This window comes from Grammomys surdaster, unplaced genomic scaffold (assembly GCF_004785775.1).
Source record: "Grammomys surdaster isolate TR1022 unplaced genomic scaffold, NIH_TR_1.0 133, whole genome shotgun sequence".
NCBI classification, from domain to species: domain Eukaryota; kingdom Metazoa; phylum Chordata; class Mammalia; order Rodentia; family Muridae; genus Grammomys; species Grammomys surdaster.
In genome coordinates, this window is record NW_021604591.1 from 9,248,992 (window position 1) to 9,267,339 (window position 18,348).

General features: G+C 38.6%; 1 protein-coding gene across 8 annotated transcripts in view; it reads left to right on the forward strand.

Annotated features, from left to right (window-relative positions):
• Ctnna2 (catenin alpha 2) overlaps positions 1-18,348 on the forward strand; it is a 1,083,974-nt gene that overhangs the window by 801,950 nt on the left and 263,676 nt on the right. For all 8 annotated transcript variants that reach the window (XM_028762290.1, XM_028762294.1, XM_028762295.1 and 5 more), the window contains one exon: positions 10,342-10,422. In XM_028762290.1, coding sequence (XP_028618123.1) covers positions 10,342-10,422 — 81 coding nt within the window. The remainder of the gene's footprint in view (positions 1-10,341; positions 10,423-18,348) is intronic.

Genomic DNA, 18,348 nt, shown 5'->3' on the forward strand with positions numbered 1-18,348 from the left:
GTATATGTATATGTATATGTATATGTATATGTATATGTATATATGTGTATACATATATATATATATATATACTGATTTTACAATATACATACACTGATTTTACAACTTTACATATATATATGTATACACAAACACACACACACACACACACACACACAATGTCTGAAGAGTTCAACAGAGTATTGGACCCTCCTGGAGCTTGAGTTAATAGACAGTTTTTAGCTGCCTGGCTTTTTAAGTGCTGGGAAACAAAACTAAACCTTCTGTAAAATCAGTACGTACTCTTAGCCACTGGACCATCGCTCCATCCCCTATACATACATTTCTTGAAATTCCTTGCAGACCTAGAAACTTTTAGTAAGATTTCAGCATAGGAAGGAAAAGACCTTGGTGCCTGCCTAGATGCTATGTGCGTTCTCACATCTCCCCCTTAATAGACACAGTATACGCTACAGAGAGCAAAGTGTAATTTTAAGAACCTTGTAATTCTTTACAAATTAACATAGCAGATGGTGTTTATGGGAGCCACATAGTGAGAAATATTTGGGACGATGTGAGACATGTGTTCCAGGGTGCTTAGTTTAGTTTTGAACTGTGATGTTGAAAAAAATTCAGTTTGCCTCATAAAGTTTTCATTGGTTCCAAGGGGGAGGAAATGGCCCAAGAGATGGTTTTATCACAGTTCCAGACTCTAAACATTTTCATTGAGACCTGGACTCACTGCTGTACTTACAGAGCTCTGTGATGACTCCTTAGAAAAGTTTGCTATGATGGTGCTGGAGTGGGGGAGCAACCAGGACTACATGCTTGAGTATTGGATGGCCTTAAGACACTGAGAAAGAGCTTGGCTCCCTGGTCAACTAATGACAGTGCACAGTAGTTCTAGATAAAGGCTTGCAAATTTGCAAATAGTTGACATGTATATGTAGTTGTTTAGGCTTTCTATGTAATGAAATTGACAGCATTGATTTGTTCTTTAGTGATGATGTGACTTATATTTTGGACTCGTGCAATCCTTATTCAAGCAGCAATGGATGTTTGGAGGGGAATAAGGAGGGGAGAAGTCTTTGAAACAAGTAAAGATGAGGCCAGAAAGAACAAGAGGAGGTGATACTAACAAATCTTTGGGAAAGGAAAGACAAGTTAAATGGGACTACACCAATTGGTCAGGCAGAGTGGCTTACATTCTAGAATTTACATGGAAATATGATTGGGATTCCAAGGCATTCAGAAAACACCTGCCACTCCTATACTTTGCATATAATCTACTCTTCAAGTAACACTTACTTTGTTTTATTGGTGGCCACGAGTACTCTTTAGTGAGTCTTAAATTCTTGACTCATTCAAGGCTCTTAAAAGCACCATTGTATCAAATCAATTTCATTTGGTGCTCAATATCTTTTTGCTTGCTTGCTTACACTACTGACCATTTTGATGAATGTCATTTACTAGCCTTTGTCCCTCCAATGGTATGTACATTTCAATGCATGCACACGACATTTTGTTTTAAAGGAAGTTTCATCTTTATTTGCAGAATAAGTTTTGAGCAGGGAAAAAAAGAGAATGAACACAGTGTAGAAAAAGAGTGGGAGGTGGAAACAGTATTATGCCAATACTGTAGGAAACACAATTAGCCTTTAATTATACTTCTGCATGAGAGTAGCCAATGTCCACAACGCCAAGTCTGTATCCTGTAATCATGTCTAATGGCTAGAATACTGATTAAGTAGCTTATGTCCATTATGTACTCAGCCATACATATCTATACCTCTTCCTAATTTTCTTAGTATCTTCTTTGATTAAGGTATGGTGTCAAAAGCTTCAGAGTTCAAGCAAATGTAGCTAATCAATATTTTCCCATCATTTGTCTCTTGTGCCTCTTCTTGGGAAAGGTAGTAATTTGTGAGAAGTTTTTTTTCTCCACAATACAGAACCTTTTTTCTATTGTATTATTTTTCTTTTACAATTTCATAACTCATTTACACATGTATGTGATATATGTCTATGTATATGTACATGTATTATATTCATATTTACCAAAGGTGGAAAAATTCAGGCCCCATTACCCTCTCTTATCTAAGTTTTTTTTTAATGGAAATGCTTCTTTTCAACTCTTGTATTTTCTCCTCTTCCTCCCCCCACCTCCTCTTCTTTTTCTCCTCCTTCCTCTTGTCATTTGCCTTCTCCTGCTCTTCCTCCCTCTCTTCTCCCTTGCCTTCTCCTCCTCTGAGTCATAGAAACTCAGTGAGGAGTAACACCTTTCTTATGCATGCATTCTGTTCCTGTGTAGGTAGGTAACCACAGCTGCAGTGAGCACTGCAATACTGTTCTCCACCAAGCATCCCTAGTCTTCTGGCTCTTATATTCTGCCCACTCACTCTTCTGCAGTGTTTACAGAATCTTCATAGGGTGTGAAATAGATGTCCTATTTAAGGTTAAGCACTACACAATCACATAGTCTCCAGATTTATACCAGTTATGGCTCTCTGTACTAACACTGCCCACTGCTAAAAGAAGCTTCTTGATGAAGGCTTAAAGCAGCACCAGTGTTTGGCTATAAAACCTAGTATTTAGAAGGAAGTTTGACACCATATTTATTCAGCAAAATAAGCTTAACAGGTTTTCTTCTATAGCCTGTGAACTCCAAGATTTGGGTTCTTGATGAGGTTTACAGTTCTGATCATAGGTTCCCTTTAGAAAGAGTTTCTAATTAGATAAAGACAACACAGGATCTTCATGATGTAGCTTATATGTTTATCATATCATGGAACCTGAAATTCAATGAATAATGCAGGGGTTTTGTCACAATGTATAATGACTGTTTACCTGGCAAATCTTTGTAAACTCCAACTAAATAGCAGAAGTAACAGTAGGTATGCAGAGGAAGCTGATTGCCTACTAACTGAGAGGACAGCATAGGGTGATGAAGAAGTTGTGATGTGAACTGGCTCCTGATATGTCTGTAAACATGGCTCAGGGAAGCCAAGGCTAAGGTATCCACATAAGTCTATCACCCATAAATTAAGCCTGAATACTCTATCTTTCCTGTGAACTCTACCACTGTGGATCCAGTTATTGGATTGTGTGTGTGTGTGTGTGTGTGTGTCTGTGTGTGTGTTTGAGGTGGTAGAAAATGTCAAACTCTAGGGATCTTTTAGGTGTTGGAAGCTTTAACTATAGCTAAGTGGCTTAGGGAAATGCACTTAAAAATGACATGAAACTAAATTTCATTGAACTGTTAATCATTTAGTGTGTGTGTGTGTGTGTGTGTGTGTGTGTGTGTGCGCGCACGCGTGCACACGCATAAGCATGAATCAATAGAGTCTGTACTTGGCCTTGACTGCTTTCAACTCAGCTGTGAAGAGAAAATGGCATCTTTTAACAGTTTGCTTCATTCACACTGTCTTGCAGGCTTAGAAGGAATATATAGTTAATTAACTCAGGCTTTTAGCAATCACCAAAGTTTTAGGGAGGGTGACCCAGTGAAAAATATCTTTTATGGAGAGTTGCCTGGCAATTTATCAGTGATGATGACACCTGTGTTGATAAAATAAATCAAGGAGCATAAATTGAAACACTGCACAGGTGCAAAGCATATACTTCCTATGGCTTTGAGTAATAACTTGTGAAGTAGTGAAATTTATTTTTAGGATTCCATATTTTTCAAAACACCTATTAATGCTTTCCCTACCTATTTCCTATACCCAGGTGCCTGTTGGAGCCATCAATCTTTCTACCAACATTAGAGTATTTCTTTAGTACTTCTAAGATTCCTGTTCATTTCTTGGGGAGAATCCAAGGTCTCTTGACCAAGAAAAAGCTTGGTTTCTCTTCTCCAGTCACATAGAAAACATGTTAAATAATGAAGTCTAAAATATTAATTTTCCACTATTTGATGCAATACCTAATTGAAGAGTGCACTCAGAAGAGAAGCTAACCTTTGTGTGCTGGCTGGATGTACCAAGACTCTTGGAAAGAGAGGCTGTTGAGTTTTTCTCAGCTTTCCTCTCAGGCACTCATCTCTTTCTATGCTGCCTGTCTCTAATATTGCACTGCCAGTTAGAGGGTTATCTCTTTCCAGTTTCTAAATCTTAGAATACAATCCCTATTCTTCTATTGGTTCTGCCTCCAGTGTGCAAAGCTGTGGCTCATTCTCACAGATTTGAATATTACAACTTCATCCGTTAGACAAGGATCCTTGATTGTTACTGAGAAACAAACAAACAAACAAAAAGTTCTGTTAGTGGAAGATCATATATAGTGATGGGACAATGGGAGCCTAAGCAATCCATCTCCTGTGCACATCATCTGATTTGTGTATGGAATGGCATTGTAATAGAGATGTCCTGGACTTCATATGGCTGGATTAGTGATGTTTAAACTTTACCATGGTGTGAAAGTGATGTATATTCAGTAGAAATTTTACTTTGAAGTTTTGATTTGGTTCTTCTAGAGGGTATATAAATTAGTTTGTCATTCTTGCCATGCTGGCCATGGAGGCAATTGCTTGTCATGTGATCATGACATTGGTTCATAGTGCACATAACTCTAAATTAAAACAATTAGTGTATCAAATGTGTTGTTTACTTGCAATGTCTTCAAGTTACAGTCAATTGTCAGTATTATTTATCAGTTTTCTCATAAGTTGAGGATGGTTTGTACTAATGAACAGGACCTGAGGGTCTTACCAACATGTTTCTTTGATAACCATACATTATGTGTTTATAAGTCTTTGAACATTGACAATTTCTAGCATATACATCACTCTTTCTCTTTTCACCTTTATCTCTCACTCCCCCATCAACTAACAGTCCAGGATCTAGGAAAGCTGGGTGGTGGGTAATGTGGTCAGATGATGGATTTTCTTTGTTGCCTCTTCAGAACTTACATACATTCCTAAAAGATACTGCATCTTTCTTTTCTTGACAAATGTTCTTAGCTAGTGAAAAGGAAATATTTAGAAAGGTCCACATGTTCAGACAATGATTTATACACACCATAAAGGTATTATGAAACACTCAAGGTTCTATAAATAATGGTGCTATTTGTAATAACGATATGATTTCTATATGCAGGGTTTGAGGGTAGGCGGGCAACCTTCCAAATATGATAGGGTGACTGCTGGATCAATAGATAATTTTTTCCTCCTCCCTCCTGTTGTCTAAATCATAGGTTTAAATGACAGCAAAATGTGTTTCAGGTAGAATGCAGGGCACATTATTTCTTTCTGCCATTCCAATGATTTGGACTTTCATTTCTTTCAAATGACAACAATTTGAATACTGGGTATTTGATTTGCCCCTAATACATCCACTCTATAAGAATCACAGATACACAGTATTTTGAATATTCTTTATATATTCAATTCAGTTTTCAGGTCCATTTGTAGGAAAGGAAGAATGTTATAGATATCTACATTCCTACAGCCATACTTGGCATATTTATACTGTGCCCTCACACAGGGCTGTTGAGGTAAATAGTTACAAATTGGCTACTGGTCAAGCTGACTATCTAAGCTGTAGCGGCTCTGCCTAGCTCAGCTTTCATGTTCTGTGGCCAGAGGCCACTTGCACGCCACAGCTAGAAACAGTCAGTCATCGGCTCAAGTCTCCAGCTCAGGTGGCCAGAGACACCGGTCCTGCCACCCACGAGACACCAGCGTGGGTGATGGCTCTGCCAGTCTTCCACGCTGTCTCTGCAAGGCTGGGCATTGCCGAGACCATCTTGCCATCTATGCAGGGCCAAGTAAGAAAATGAGACTCTAATGCTTGAAGATTACTCAAAGGCTTTATATGTTTGGTAATGTTCAGTAACAAGATGCCCATACAATCAGAAGTGCAACCCAATACCCAACCTAGATATACCAACTACCTTTGACTGCTACAGATACCTGGACATCTGCCTCCATGTTGCCCTGTCTCTCGTTCCTCTCTTCTTGTTCCTCCTCTTCCTTCTCCTCCTATCCTCCTTACTCCTCCTCTTCCTCTCCTTATTCCTCCCACCTTAGTTCCTCCTACACAGGGCTGCTGTGAGTCTGTGGCTCTGATGGGCATCCTCTATAGTAGATCTGTATTCAGAAGACTTGTATGAACTAAACTCCTCATTTCATTTCATTACCATTCCATCCATTCTCTTTGCATTGGATACTACCCGTATTCAATAAACCATGTTAGGTGAGAAGCCGTACTGGAATGAGAGTGCCTTTGAAAGAAGTACTAATTTTTAGAGATTTGAAAGTTAATATTTCTTAGCAGTGTGCTACATAGATCATGAAGTTAGTATCTATCAGTTATGTGCCATTTACAATGCCAATGAATATATGTTACATACATCTTTGAGATTTTTCAAGAATGATGTATGTATCATCTATCTAATCTACTCAGAGAATTTTAATAATAATAAAAATCATTATTATTTTGTGAACAGGGGTTCAGGCAACTCAGGCTGATCTCACAGTTGATCTATAACTGAGGATGACCTTGAACTTCGAGTCCTCTTGTCTCCCACTCTTGAGTAGAAGGATGAAAGGTGTGTGCCACAGAATTTGGCTTATGCAAGTGCTGGGTGCCCATATATTCTAACCAAGTGCTCTACAGTGTCAGCCTGAGAGAAGATTTTTGCCCAGAGTCAAGTGATCTTTAGTATGTAAAGAGGCAAAAAGTAGTATGTTAAAAAATCACTGAAATAAAGCCTTATACTTTACCTGAAGACTAACTGTAAAGTCTCCAAATTCCAGTGATTGGCACAATAATTCTTCTTGCAGTGATGCTGGAATTCTAAAGGTCTCCTCAACATCTCATATTTTGGCAAACTGGACAGGAGCTGGCAGCCAAAGGGAATAACACCTCAAACTTATGATTTACTAATAGCCATTGAAGTGAAACACATGAAACTTTATAATGACAGAGTTTTATTTATTTTTGTAACAAGATTTCATGTAGTTCAACCTGTTGGGAAACTCAGTATGTAGCTGAAGATTTTGATCTTCTCATTGCTTCCCCCGCCTAAGTGATGGCTTTATATCCACACACTACTCTGTGTCTGGCTTCTAGTTCCTAAATCACTTTTTAAAACTTTATTTATTTATTTTATTTTATGCCCAATATATTCACCTAACTACTCCAAATACAGTTAAAACTTTTCATTGTTTTAAGTACATTGACAACATGGCTGATTACCCAGCTAATCTATTAAGAAGATGGGGTATACATTGTGCTATATATTGTATTTAAAGCAGACATAAAAAGGAAGGCATATAAATAATTTAAGATCACAGACTAGGCACAGTTGGCTGGTGTGATTAGGAAACAACTTTGTTGCATTAATCTGTCCATCTTTTTGATGGGATCATGACACAGTAGTGTCATAAAGACTCTTTTCCAAGCATTTGGGATCATAGGCAAATAGCTCCAGGCCTAGCTTGAAAGCTCTCATTTGCATTGACAATGACTGTATTGGTTGGTGCCTCACAAACACAACTTCTGTTCCATAGGATCTGATGCCCTCTGCTGACCTCTACAGGCAGTCGCACTCACAGGCACACTTCCCCACTCCCCCTTTCATACATACAAATGGAGCTAGTGAGTTTCTTTTAGAATTTTATTTTATGCAATTCATACCACCTTCATTTCTGGATTGCCTTCAGCCAAGGTCTTGAAAGTGAAATAGATCCAGAATTGAAAATATTACATGAATAGAATCTTGACAAGAGTGGCATGGAATATTAATGTCACTAGATTTCTTTGGGGTTACTGGCTAAAACATAGTCAGCAGAATTCACACAGGAAGTAAGCTCTCCTAAAAACAAGCCCTGTCAACTGGTCAGCGTTCTTCCCCCTTTATGCAGAAAAGTCTGGCTCATTCTAATCACTGCTCTCTCAGAGCCCATCTTGTCCTTCGTCTCTTTCTCCCACTCAACATACTACTCTTTTTCCTATTCTCATTTAACCCATAACATCTAGCTAACATCCTCTTACCCTATCTTATGTTTGGGGACTTCACAGAGCATCTACTTGCTGTCCCAAATATCTCAGCCTTCAGACAGTTGCCCATCACTACCCTCATGCTAGTTTAATCATTTGTAAGAGAGACTTTCTGCAAAGAAGAGTTTCCACTGACTATTAAACTAGTGTCCACCTGGATATTGGAAGGCTGGATGCTTGGAGAACTCTTCCTTAATACAACCTTGTTTCTCTATTCTTCAGGAAGATTAACTCACTCCATTCTTCTTCATATGCTTTTGTTTTCTTGGAGCTATTTGTGGGCTGATATTCCAATGTTGTAAAATGTTAGTCTCCTTATTTTAAGCTCTTCCTACTAATGACCTCAATGTGTACATCTGAAAGACTCAGCTTGTGAGTTTAGACAGTGGAGTTTAGACAGTGGAGAGAAAGGATTTATAGAATTTTAGACAACTAAAAATATACACACATATGCCCCAAGTTTTGATGTTTCAGTGAAAATCCTGTAAGACTATGCATCACATATTTGTTTAGAAAAACTGGCTTAATTAAGCAAGTTTTAAAGAAAAGTGACTGCTTTCAGCCCAGCTTGTAATTCTGATACCTCTGTGTCTGGATACGCTACATGTGTTTAGGGTTTTCCATGAAAAGAGACCCTTATGTGTCCAATACTCAGTCACATCTTTCCCCCAAACAAATTATTTGTTAGGCAGAACATGCCATCTAGGGTCTTATTCATTCTATGCTTAACTACAGAACTTTGTGTGATTTGGTACAGATGGAATATGGAACAAAAGATGACTTACCCATAAGAATGCAAATAAATAAATTTATAAGGTGTTAGACAGAAGTTTTATTGATGTAATAATTTTCACACATTTTTTTAAAGCACTGTATCTTGTGTAGAAGATGGTGCATCTGCAGTGTTCATACAATTTGGAATCCATGGGAATTTTTTCAGTGTTAAAACAAAATAGTAGAGGACTGGCCAGGTGGCTTAGCAGGTAGAGGTACTTGTCAAACCTGATTACCTGAGTTTGATTCCCTAAATCCACATGGAAGAAGAAGACATCTGACTTCCTGTTGTATTCTGGCCTCTACATGACAGCCATAAGGAACGAAACCCTATCCATCCCCAATTAAACACACTAGTAAAAATTCCAATTTTTTTTTTTTTTTGGTTTTTTGAGACAGGGTTATTCTGTATAGCCCTGGCTGTCCTGGGACTCACTCTGTAGACCAGACTGGCCTAGAACTCAGAAATCCGCCTGCCTCTACCTCCCAAGTGCTGGTATTAAAGACGTGTGCCACCACTGCCTGGCCCAAATTTTTAAAAACAGAAATATTGCAGATTCTCTTGATTTGCTTTTTCTTGTCTTTCCATAACCACTAGGGAAATGGAAAATAACCATGACACTAGAGACATTTTAAGTGAATTTTTAACTGAAGTGTTGTTTAGTCTCTGTTCTTTTGCTTCTACAACTATTTCTTTTTTAGACAGTTTTGCTCATGATCACAAACTGTGAGTTGCTTATGGCCATGTTTGGCACTTTTGCCAAACATGTAATATGGTCTTTGAAATATTGGCATAAAAATTTTAATTTTGACAGTGAAGAATTTGTTTTTAAAATTTTCATTTGTATGTGTGTGTGTGTGATATGCATATATGCACATTCCTGTGTGTATACATGCATGAACACAGGTATGGTTACAAATGCATGTATTAAGAGTTTTTCTTTATTGCTCTCCATTTAATCATTGAAGTAGGGTCTCTCACTTGAACCAGAGCTCACTGATACACTAACCTTCCTAGCCATTTTGTTCCAGGGGATTACTCTTTCAGCTTTCAGATTGCTGGAAATACAGTTGAGTTACTGCACAAATCTGGCATTTACGTAGGCTCTGAAGAGACAAATTCTGGTCCTTAGGCTGTTACATGTCAAGTGCTTAATCCACTGAGTCATCTCCTGGAGCCCTGTGAATTCTTCTTTAAAAACATTCCATTTGTCTTTTATATCATAAGCGTGCTTATGTAGCTGAGAATCCCATTATATTTGTATTTGAAATAAAAAGAAAGACACCTATTGTGTTATGTACTTTATTCATAAATGGCAGGAGAGGAAGAAAATGGACTTACAGGAAGTTGAACATGGATGTAACTATCATGAGAGCCTACTGACTGTGTCAGTGTTAATTTATACTTCAGAGAAAAATGACCTTAGTCACCCAGCCTTGTTTATAGAATACTTTAACAAATGTTTTGTTACATTTTTAATTGGTTGGATTTTGTAACTTAAGTGTTTTCCTGAAGCATCTTAAACTTTTAATGTTTCTGATACTGGATTTTATAAACCAGAAATGATTTTTCTTTTCTTAATAGACTGGAAGAAAAGAAAAAGGAGACCCCCTCAACATTGCGATTGACAAGATGACCAAGAAAACCAGGGATCTGAGGAGACAGGTATGGCTTTCTTTCTATTCTTACCACAAAATACCTTGTTATGGTTCGTCAGAATGCCCCCTTCCAGGGTAGCCTTTCAGAACTTAGTAATTCAGGTGCCTGTTTGTCATCTACTCTACATCCACACAGACAGAAATCTACTGGAAATTAGAAAACTTCAGAGCCAAGGATGAGGTGTCTGCAGAAGTCATGATGTGAATAACACATGAGGTAGCCATTCCCTGGACAGACATGACCTTCTCAGATAGAAACTTCAATTTTCAATGATGGACGTTTGGTTTTCAGTTTCTGAATCCAAATTGGTCTTGAACCTGTAACTGATTTATAAGAGTTCTTACTTACTAAACTTCCAAGGTGTTGAATGATATACTAGATGACTAATTTTTAATGAAAAATAAAACCGTTAATATGATGGTTTCATTAAGGTCTAAGGCCCACTGTATTTCACTGGAGATATAGTTAGAATGTTTGTTGGTTCTTTGAGGGGAAGCCCCGAACAAAAATGTGATTTTGTGGCATGAACTAAATAGACATTGCTATCATTAGCCTGATAGTTTCATCTTATTTTCTTGTTTTCCTGTTTTTTCTATTTCTTCCTCCCTTCCCTCCTTCTTTCCTTTCCTCCTCCTCCTTATCCTCCTCCTCCTCCTCTTCTTAGGGGAAATCTTATCTATGGGATGGAGGTAGTTTTCTTTTTATATGGCAAATGTTTTATGACCAATATTGACTTGGAAGTTTGCTGTCATTTGTTTTTAATCAAGAATATGATGTCTAATGATTGTGTGGTACATTTAACAGATAATTTTTATTATAACTGTTTGTTTTCTAAGTTTTTTTAAATAAAATGATACACTTAAGGAAGTGGTTTTCAACCTTCACAATGTTGTGACCTTTTAATAAAGTTCTTCATGTTGTGGTAGCTGACACCCATAACATTTTTTCATTGCTATTCTATAATGGTAATTTTGCCACTATTATAAATTATAATGTAAATATCTATCTGATTTATGATTCCAAAGGTATGTCAACTCACATGTTGAGAACTACCGATTTGAAGAGATGCAGCTGACTTGTGACATGCTTTGAGAAAACTGAAGCCCAGGTTCTGACAGCCAATGAACCTGTTGGATTCCCAATATCCTGATATCTACTAGTATCAAGAGACCACACAGATCATCTCAGAATACAGGGTTCACACACATAGTTCTTAAAGAGCTTTTCCTAAAAATCTGGGTTCAGATCTTAAGTGATACATTTAATATTTGATTTCAAAATAGTTTTTTGTTTGTTTGTTTGTTTCTTAACCTAGAGAGACGGACTAGTGGTTAAGAGTACCTGCTGCTCTTGCAACATACTCAGGATTGGTTTCTAGCACCTACATGGCAGTTCACAACTATCTTTAACTCTAATTCTAGGGGGATCCAATGTTGCCCTCTTCCGGCCACCACAGATACCAGACATACATGTAGTTCACAGACATATGTACAGGCCAAATACCTATACACATACAATGTAATGACTTTTTAAAAAAAGATTATTTTAAAATTTGCATGAATGCAGATTGGTTTGTTTTATTTTGTTTTGTTTGTAATTTTGAGATAAGCTGTCACCATGTGGTTCTCCCTGACTTGGAACTCACCATATAAATCAGGCTGGTCTTGAATTTAGAGTTCCCCAGTGCTGGGATTAAAGATGTGGTCCACTATGCCCAGCCTATTGTGTAATTATTGTATGTTGTTCATAACCACTGTTATACCTCTTATACTTCCCCCTCTGTCTGTCTCTGTCTCTGACTAGATCCATTACTTCCCTTTACCCTCCTAGATAGTTTTGTATCTACTTGCCCTCCCCCCTCCAAACACATGTACAATTTTATGCATGTATATAAAATCTAGGAACCACTAAGAAAAAGAACATGATACTTTTCTTTGTGCAACTGGCTCAGTTCTCTTAAGACAGTTATCTCCTGTTTCATCCAGCATTAGAACCATATTTTTCCATGATGAATCCTACTTCTTTTAGGTAGTGTGTGCTCTATCTAGAAGAGATTATATCCCATACAAACATATCCCTGTCAAACACACTTTGAGTCCTGTCTAACAAACCACCCTGTCTTCTCCATCTGGAAGCCTTTTCTTTTTATTTTCTTTTCTCTTTCTTTCTTTTTTTTTCTTTTGTTTTTTTTCGAGACAGGGTTTCTCTGTGTAGTCCTGGCTGTCCTAGAACTCAGGAATCCATCTGCCTCTGCCTCCCAAGTGCTGGGATTAAAGGCGTGTGCCACCCCGGGCTGGCAAGTCTTTTGATATGCCCATCTTCATCATTAAGTTGATTGTATCAGTCAGCTAGAACAAACTACTGCTGAAGGTAGCACCTGCTATGCTTTCTGCAACTGTGGAAAGATTAGCTTTTGCAGATACATCTACCATTCACTTCACTTCCCAAGTATACCAAGTAGAGACAGGACTGTCAAGGAACCAGGAAAGGAATGCTATAGAGGGTCCTAGATATGTTTGAAACCATGAGAACACAGTTGTGGGGTTTTGTTTGTTTTGTTTTACTTTTTTCATTGCTGAGACCAAGTACTTCCCAAGAAATAATCTTAAAAAGGAGAGATTCCTTTGGCTTTGGGTTGGAAGAAACATGCATTATGTTAAGTAGGTCTCAGGTGAAAATCTTACTGGGAGGCAGGATCGGGGGTGAAGCTGTTTGATCATATCTGGATGGGTCAGGAAGCAGAGATGGGGTAGAAACCATGGTGGGCTGTGAACCTTAAACTGCACCCCATCCCTAAAGAGATCCATTTCCTGAACTGAGGGACTACCTCCTAATGCTTTACATATAACCCACCAGAACAGCAGCAGTGGCTGGGGGTCAAACATGGAAGCACTTGAGCCTGTGAGAGATATTTTTTCTTCCCCTTTATTTAAATAGATTTTCCCCTCACATAGAATATCCTGATTACTCTTTCCCCTCTCTCTACTCCTCCCAGTTGTTCCCCACCTCCCTTCTGATCTGAATCTACCTTCTTCCTCTTCCTCTTTAGAAAACAAACAGGTTTCTAAGTGATAGAAATAAAACAATATTTATAAAATAAAATATAATAAGATGAAACAAAAACCAACTCATCAGAATTGGACAACATAAACAAACAAGGACAACAACCCATGAGAAGGCATAAAAATAGAGACTTCCTGGTTTGACCACTTAGGCATCCCATAAAAACACTGGAACACATAATATAAATGCAGTGGTCTGGGTATAGACCTATGCAGGCCCTGTGCTAGCTGCCTCCTTCTTTCTGAGCTGGTATGAGTTCTGATGATGTTGGCTTAGAAAGCCTTGTTCTCCTGGTGTCCTCCATCTCCTGTATTTTGTATTACAGTCTTTATGCCTGCCCTTTCAAAGGTTTCCCTGAACCCTGAAGGGAGGAGACTGGATGGAACCATTCCCTTTAGGGCTGAGTGTCCAAGGCCTGTGATAGACATTTCTACATGCAAACCACAGCACCACAGTTCTACTTGGGAACTTTTGGCTGTCAGCAGGATATTTCTAGAAGGAAGACATGGTTCAAGTAATATCCTCGACAAGACTATTTCTGGGATCTAAAGGTGTTCATTTGCCAGTTAACAAAAGAACATTTCCTTTTTTGTTGTTTTACTTTTCTGGTCTGTTTGTTTGTTTGTTTGGTTGGTTGGTGGTTCAGTCTTTGTGAGCCCCCATGGACTCAGGTTAATTGACTCTGTAAGTCATCTGATGATGTACTTGATCCCTCTGGCTCACTCAAGTCTATCCCCCAGTTTTCCACAAGACTCCCCAAGCACCACCTGATATGTGGTTGTGTCTCTGAATCTGTTTCCATGCATTACTGGATGAAGCCTCTCAGAAGATAGTTATACTAGGCTTCTGTCTGCAAGCACAACAGATTAAGTATCATTAATAGTGTCAGGGATTGGCTATTCTATATAGGATGTGTTTCAAGTTGGGCCAGTCATTGGCTGGGCATTTTCTCAATCTCTTCTCCATCTTTAGTCTTGCACATCTTATAGACAAGACAAATTTGGGGTTGAAAGTTTTGTGGGTTGGTTGATGTCCCCCTCCTTCCACTAGGAGTTCTGTTTGGCTGTAGAAGAAGGCCATTTCAGTCTCCATTTGAGAGCAGGGGCTGCCTATGACTCTGTTACTTGCCTTTGGATCACTTTCCCCTAACTGGACAGCACTGTCTAGCTTCAGTACATGTGCCCAGTTCTATTCCAATTTGGTATACCAAGGTGGTTGATATCCATGGAAGGTCTCCCTGTCTTTGATGAGAGAGGGAAGGAGCATAGGGGGAGATGAGGTAAGCAAGAGTGACTGAGAAGAGAGGAGGGAGGGGAAGCTCTGATCAAGATATAGTGAAATAAATTAATTAATGAAAAAAGAAGAAATATGGCTTAATAAAAGATTGTGTGTGATAGTATACCAACAGAAAGATGGGCAGCTCTGCCAATCATACCATCTTAGATCAACTTTTCATTTCCTCTCTGACTGGTATGAAATGGCATAGCTAATAAAAATTAGATAGTTAATGAAAAAACCAATGACTTATAGTAATAGATATCTTGACTCTGGCTTTAAGGTTATAGCACTACCCTAGATAGCCTCTTTGGTGCCCCTGCCCTCTCTCTTCCTTTGTGACAGTCTCACTCACAGCCCAGACTAGCATTGACATCACGACAGTGTACTCTCCTCAACTCCTGAGTGTTAGAATTATGGGTCATCATGGCTGGCTCTAGAGTCTTCATCTCTTGGTCTCTTCTCATGAAGTGAGGAACCAAACTCAATCTGTAGGATTTCTTTGCATTACAAAAATGTCGTATGATGCCAAGAAAGGTATTTACTCATTTTCTGTGCCAAAGTTCCTATGGAGTGATAATCAGACTTTAGAAGCATGGAAGAGATCTCCGGGGGTTGCCTTTGCTTAGACTATGGAACAGATTGTGAACTTGTACCCTTACTTTCCTGATGTATTCGTTCTAAAGGGATTTGGATTTTAAATATAGGAGCCAGCATCTTTAGCTCTGTCCACTTAGGCCATGTACATGCCTGCTATGTTTCTCACATTTTATTAAGAAGTAATGATGAGAGAATTCCCAGAATTGGCTTTCAGCTGAAATGAATGGCAGAATTTGAATGATTGTGATATAAGTCTCCTGGAATGCTGCATTCATTCGAAATGGTAGGCAAAGCAGCATTGTTTCCTGCCTGGTGCCTGTCAGTGGTTTTCTTTTCTCAACTTTTGCAGGAATGAGGATTACAGAAAGATTGTTTCCTGGTATTGACACAGCCGTAAGAGCATAATATCCCACCACATCTGTGGATTTGGTTCAAACACCTTTCTCTTTCTTAATCTGCCTTTCTTGGACTAAAATGGTCCCCATCTGTCTGTTCTATGGCTACCCATATGTTGGAATATTTTTATCTTTCTTCCCATCCTTTCTCTCTCTCCATGTTTACCTGTATGACACACACAAAAAATTCACTGATCTAAATTGAAGCTCAATTTGGATGGAATATGCAGTGACTAATTTGCTCAGCTGGGCTCCCCACCCCTTAGACTTGGGCAGTTAGGGGCTGGAGGTATGGTTTATCAGTGAAGAATACAACCCCCTCTAACTCCAGCACCAGGGGACCTGACACCTTTTTCCGGTCCTCATGAGCATGTGTATATGTATGGCACACAATCACACAAACAGACTCACATAAACGCAAAGAAAAGGAAATAAATCTTAAAAAAAGAGACTCTGTTAGTTAGTTAATAGAATTAAAGAAGTTTCTCCCTAGGTATCAAATGCAATGGAGTATTTTTCACTTGTGACATGCTTTCAGTTGTAGATGAACCTGCCTGATAACAGATTATAAAGGCAGACCCCCAGTGGGTGAATCAGGAAGAAATCCAGAGACACATATATTCTGCATTTCTTTGTTACGGAAGAGATGACCACATAGGCACAGTTTATAACCAATTCAAAGTCTTTATTTCAGCTAGCTGGGATAGAACTCAGGCATTCTGGATCCAAATGTAGACCTGAACATTTAGACTATGGAGCTTTTAAATGCAAAAATCACATCCTTATAATCTTGTTCTGGAAATGGAAAGGGAGGTTCTGCACAAACAAGTAGTTTGACAGAACCTAAGTTAGATGGGTATCTTGGCATCAGCTCCTAGAAGAGAGTTGGGTAATTTTCGAAGTGATCCTCCATCACAGAGATTAAATTCTAGACAAACCTGAAATGGCCTCAGCAAGAATACAAGATGGAGGAACTTCTGTATTATAGTGTCCTGCCACACCTTAATGTGATATTTAGAGAAATCAAATCTGATAGTGATAAAAAGGGGAAATCAAAGATTGTTAAGAATGACACTTCCACCAACTTACATGGCTTCCTACTCTTTCAGTCTCTCCACTTCCTCCAACCCTTAGGAAGAGTCCCTTAGAAAAGTGATGCTGGAATCTTTTAAGGTTCTACTTCCTAAATTAATGTGAAAAAGGTCAATCACAGTCCTTATCTTAGATATCTCTAATTAGGGACATGGAGTTAGATTTGTCGATCATTTAAAAAAAAAGTCTTCAATAAAATAGATCTTTGTTAAAGTAGAATTTCCAAGCAAGAAGAAACTCTCTTGAGGCAGCATTTCCCAAGGAAGTCAAGTCCCACACTATGGAAAAGGTCACAGGGACACAAGGGTGTCACTTTAAACAGGATGAGAAATATCCATGTTGTAATTTAAAACCCATGACAGTTTGCAGCAGTAGAGCACAATTATCTTGGGAGTGTTTTGTATGTGATGATAAAAATGGATTTTGGGGACTATAACTTTCATCTCTGAGCAATATGTTCTAATTTTAGAACTGTGGGCATGGTGAGCCCCATGACTGAGTTATCCCTGTTGTGATTTCAGAACCAGTCTGGCTTACTACATGTCTGGTCAAAGAGATTCCTTCAGCTCCATTTTTCACTCACAGAGGACCTAGTCAGTGACTCCCTCCTGCACCTGCTTGTTATCCCTTAACACACAGCCTATGGACTCTTATAAGCACATCTTTCAATCTGTCCTATAGTTAATGGCTAATTTAGCTGCTCTTATTCTTCAATCCCATCAGAAATTTAATTTTTGACAGGTAAGTTATTAATTGGTTTAGAGAAGAGCTTTCAAGATTCAGTTCTTTACTTTTGCCCATCTTTTGCCCTAGAGATCCAACTCAGATTGGAGGGCTTGGCAGTAAGTGCCTTTAATCACTGAGCAATCTCAAGGGTGGATTCAAGAGCTGAGTTCTAAGGCTTTCACATTTATTATCTGTGACAAAGATCTCACAATAAAGTGCACTGCACTGAGGGTCAACCTGATAAGGGTCTCAATTTTGCTGTTACAATGAAACTATTTTCAGCAACACAGCTTCCTAAATAGTACTTCTATATTGATCTAATTACTAAGTAGGATGGCAATATAACAAAGAATTAAGAACTCCAAAACACATCACATGTGTCTGAAAGTCCATTTGTCTCTGAAGATTCTTATGATAGAATTTTCTAGGTGCCTCTGTTGGAATCCTTCCCAATTGAAGACCTCAACTCAACAGTAGACCATCATCAGTGAGAGTTTGCAAAGTCACTGTCCATAGAATGTAGACTGACTTAGCTGACCAATGTACAGACCTTACAATGTGCTGGTTTGTGCCAAGGATTGACCACAAATACACTTACACTAGATACACAATGAGATGTAAAGATGGTAAATGTGTGTCTGCACACAGTTGAGGACATAGAGCTAACTAGCACAGCTATTGTGGTGTGTGTGTGTGTGTGTGTGTGTGTGTGTGTGTGTGTGTGTGTGTCAGTCTGGCTGTCATCTTGCTTATAACCTGTATCCCATACTACATCTCTATA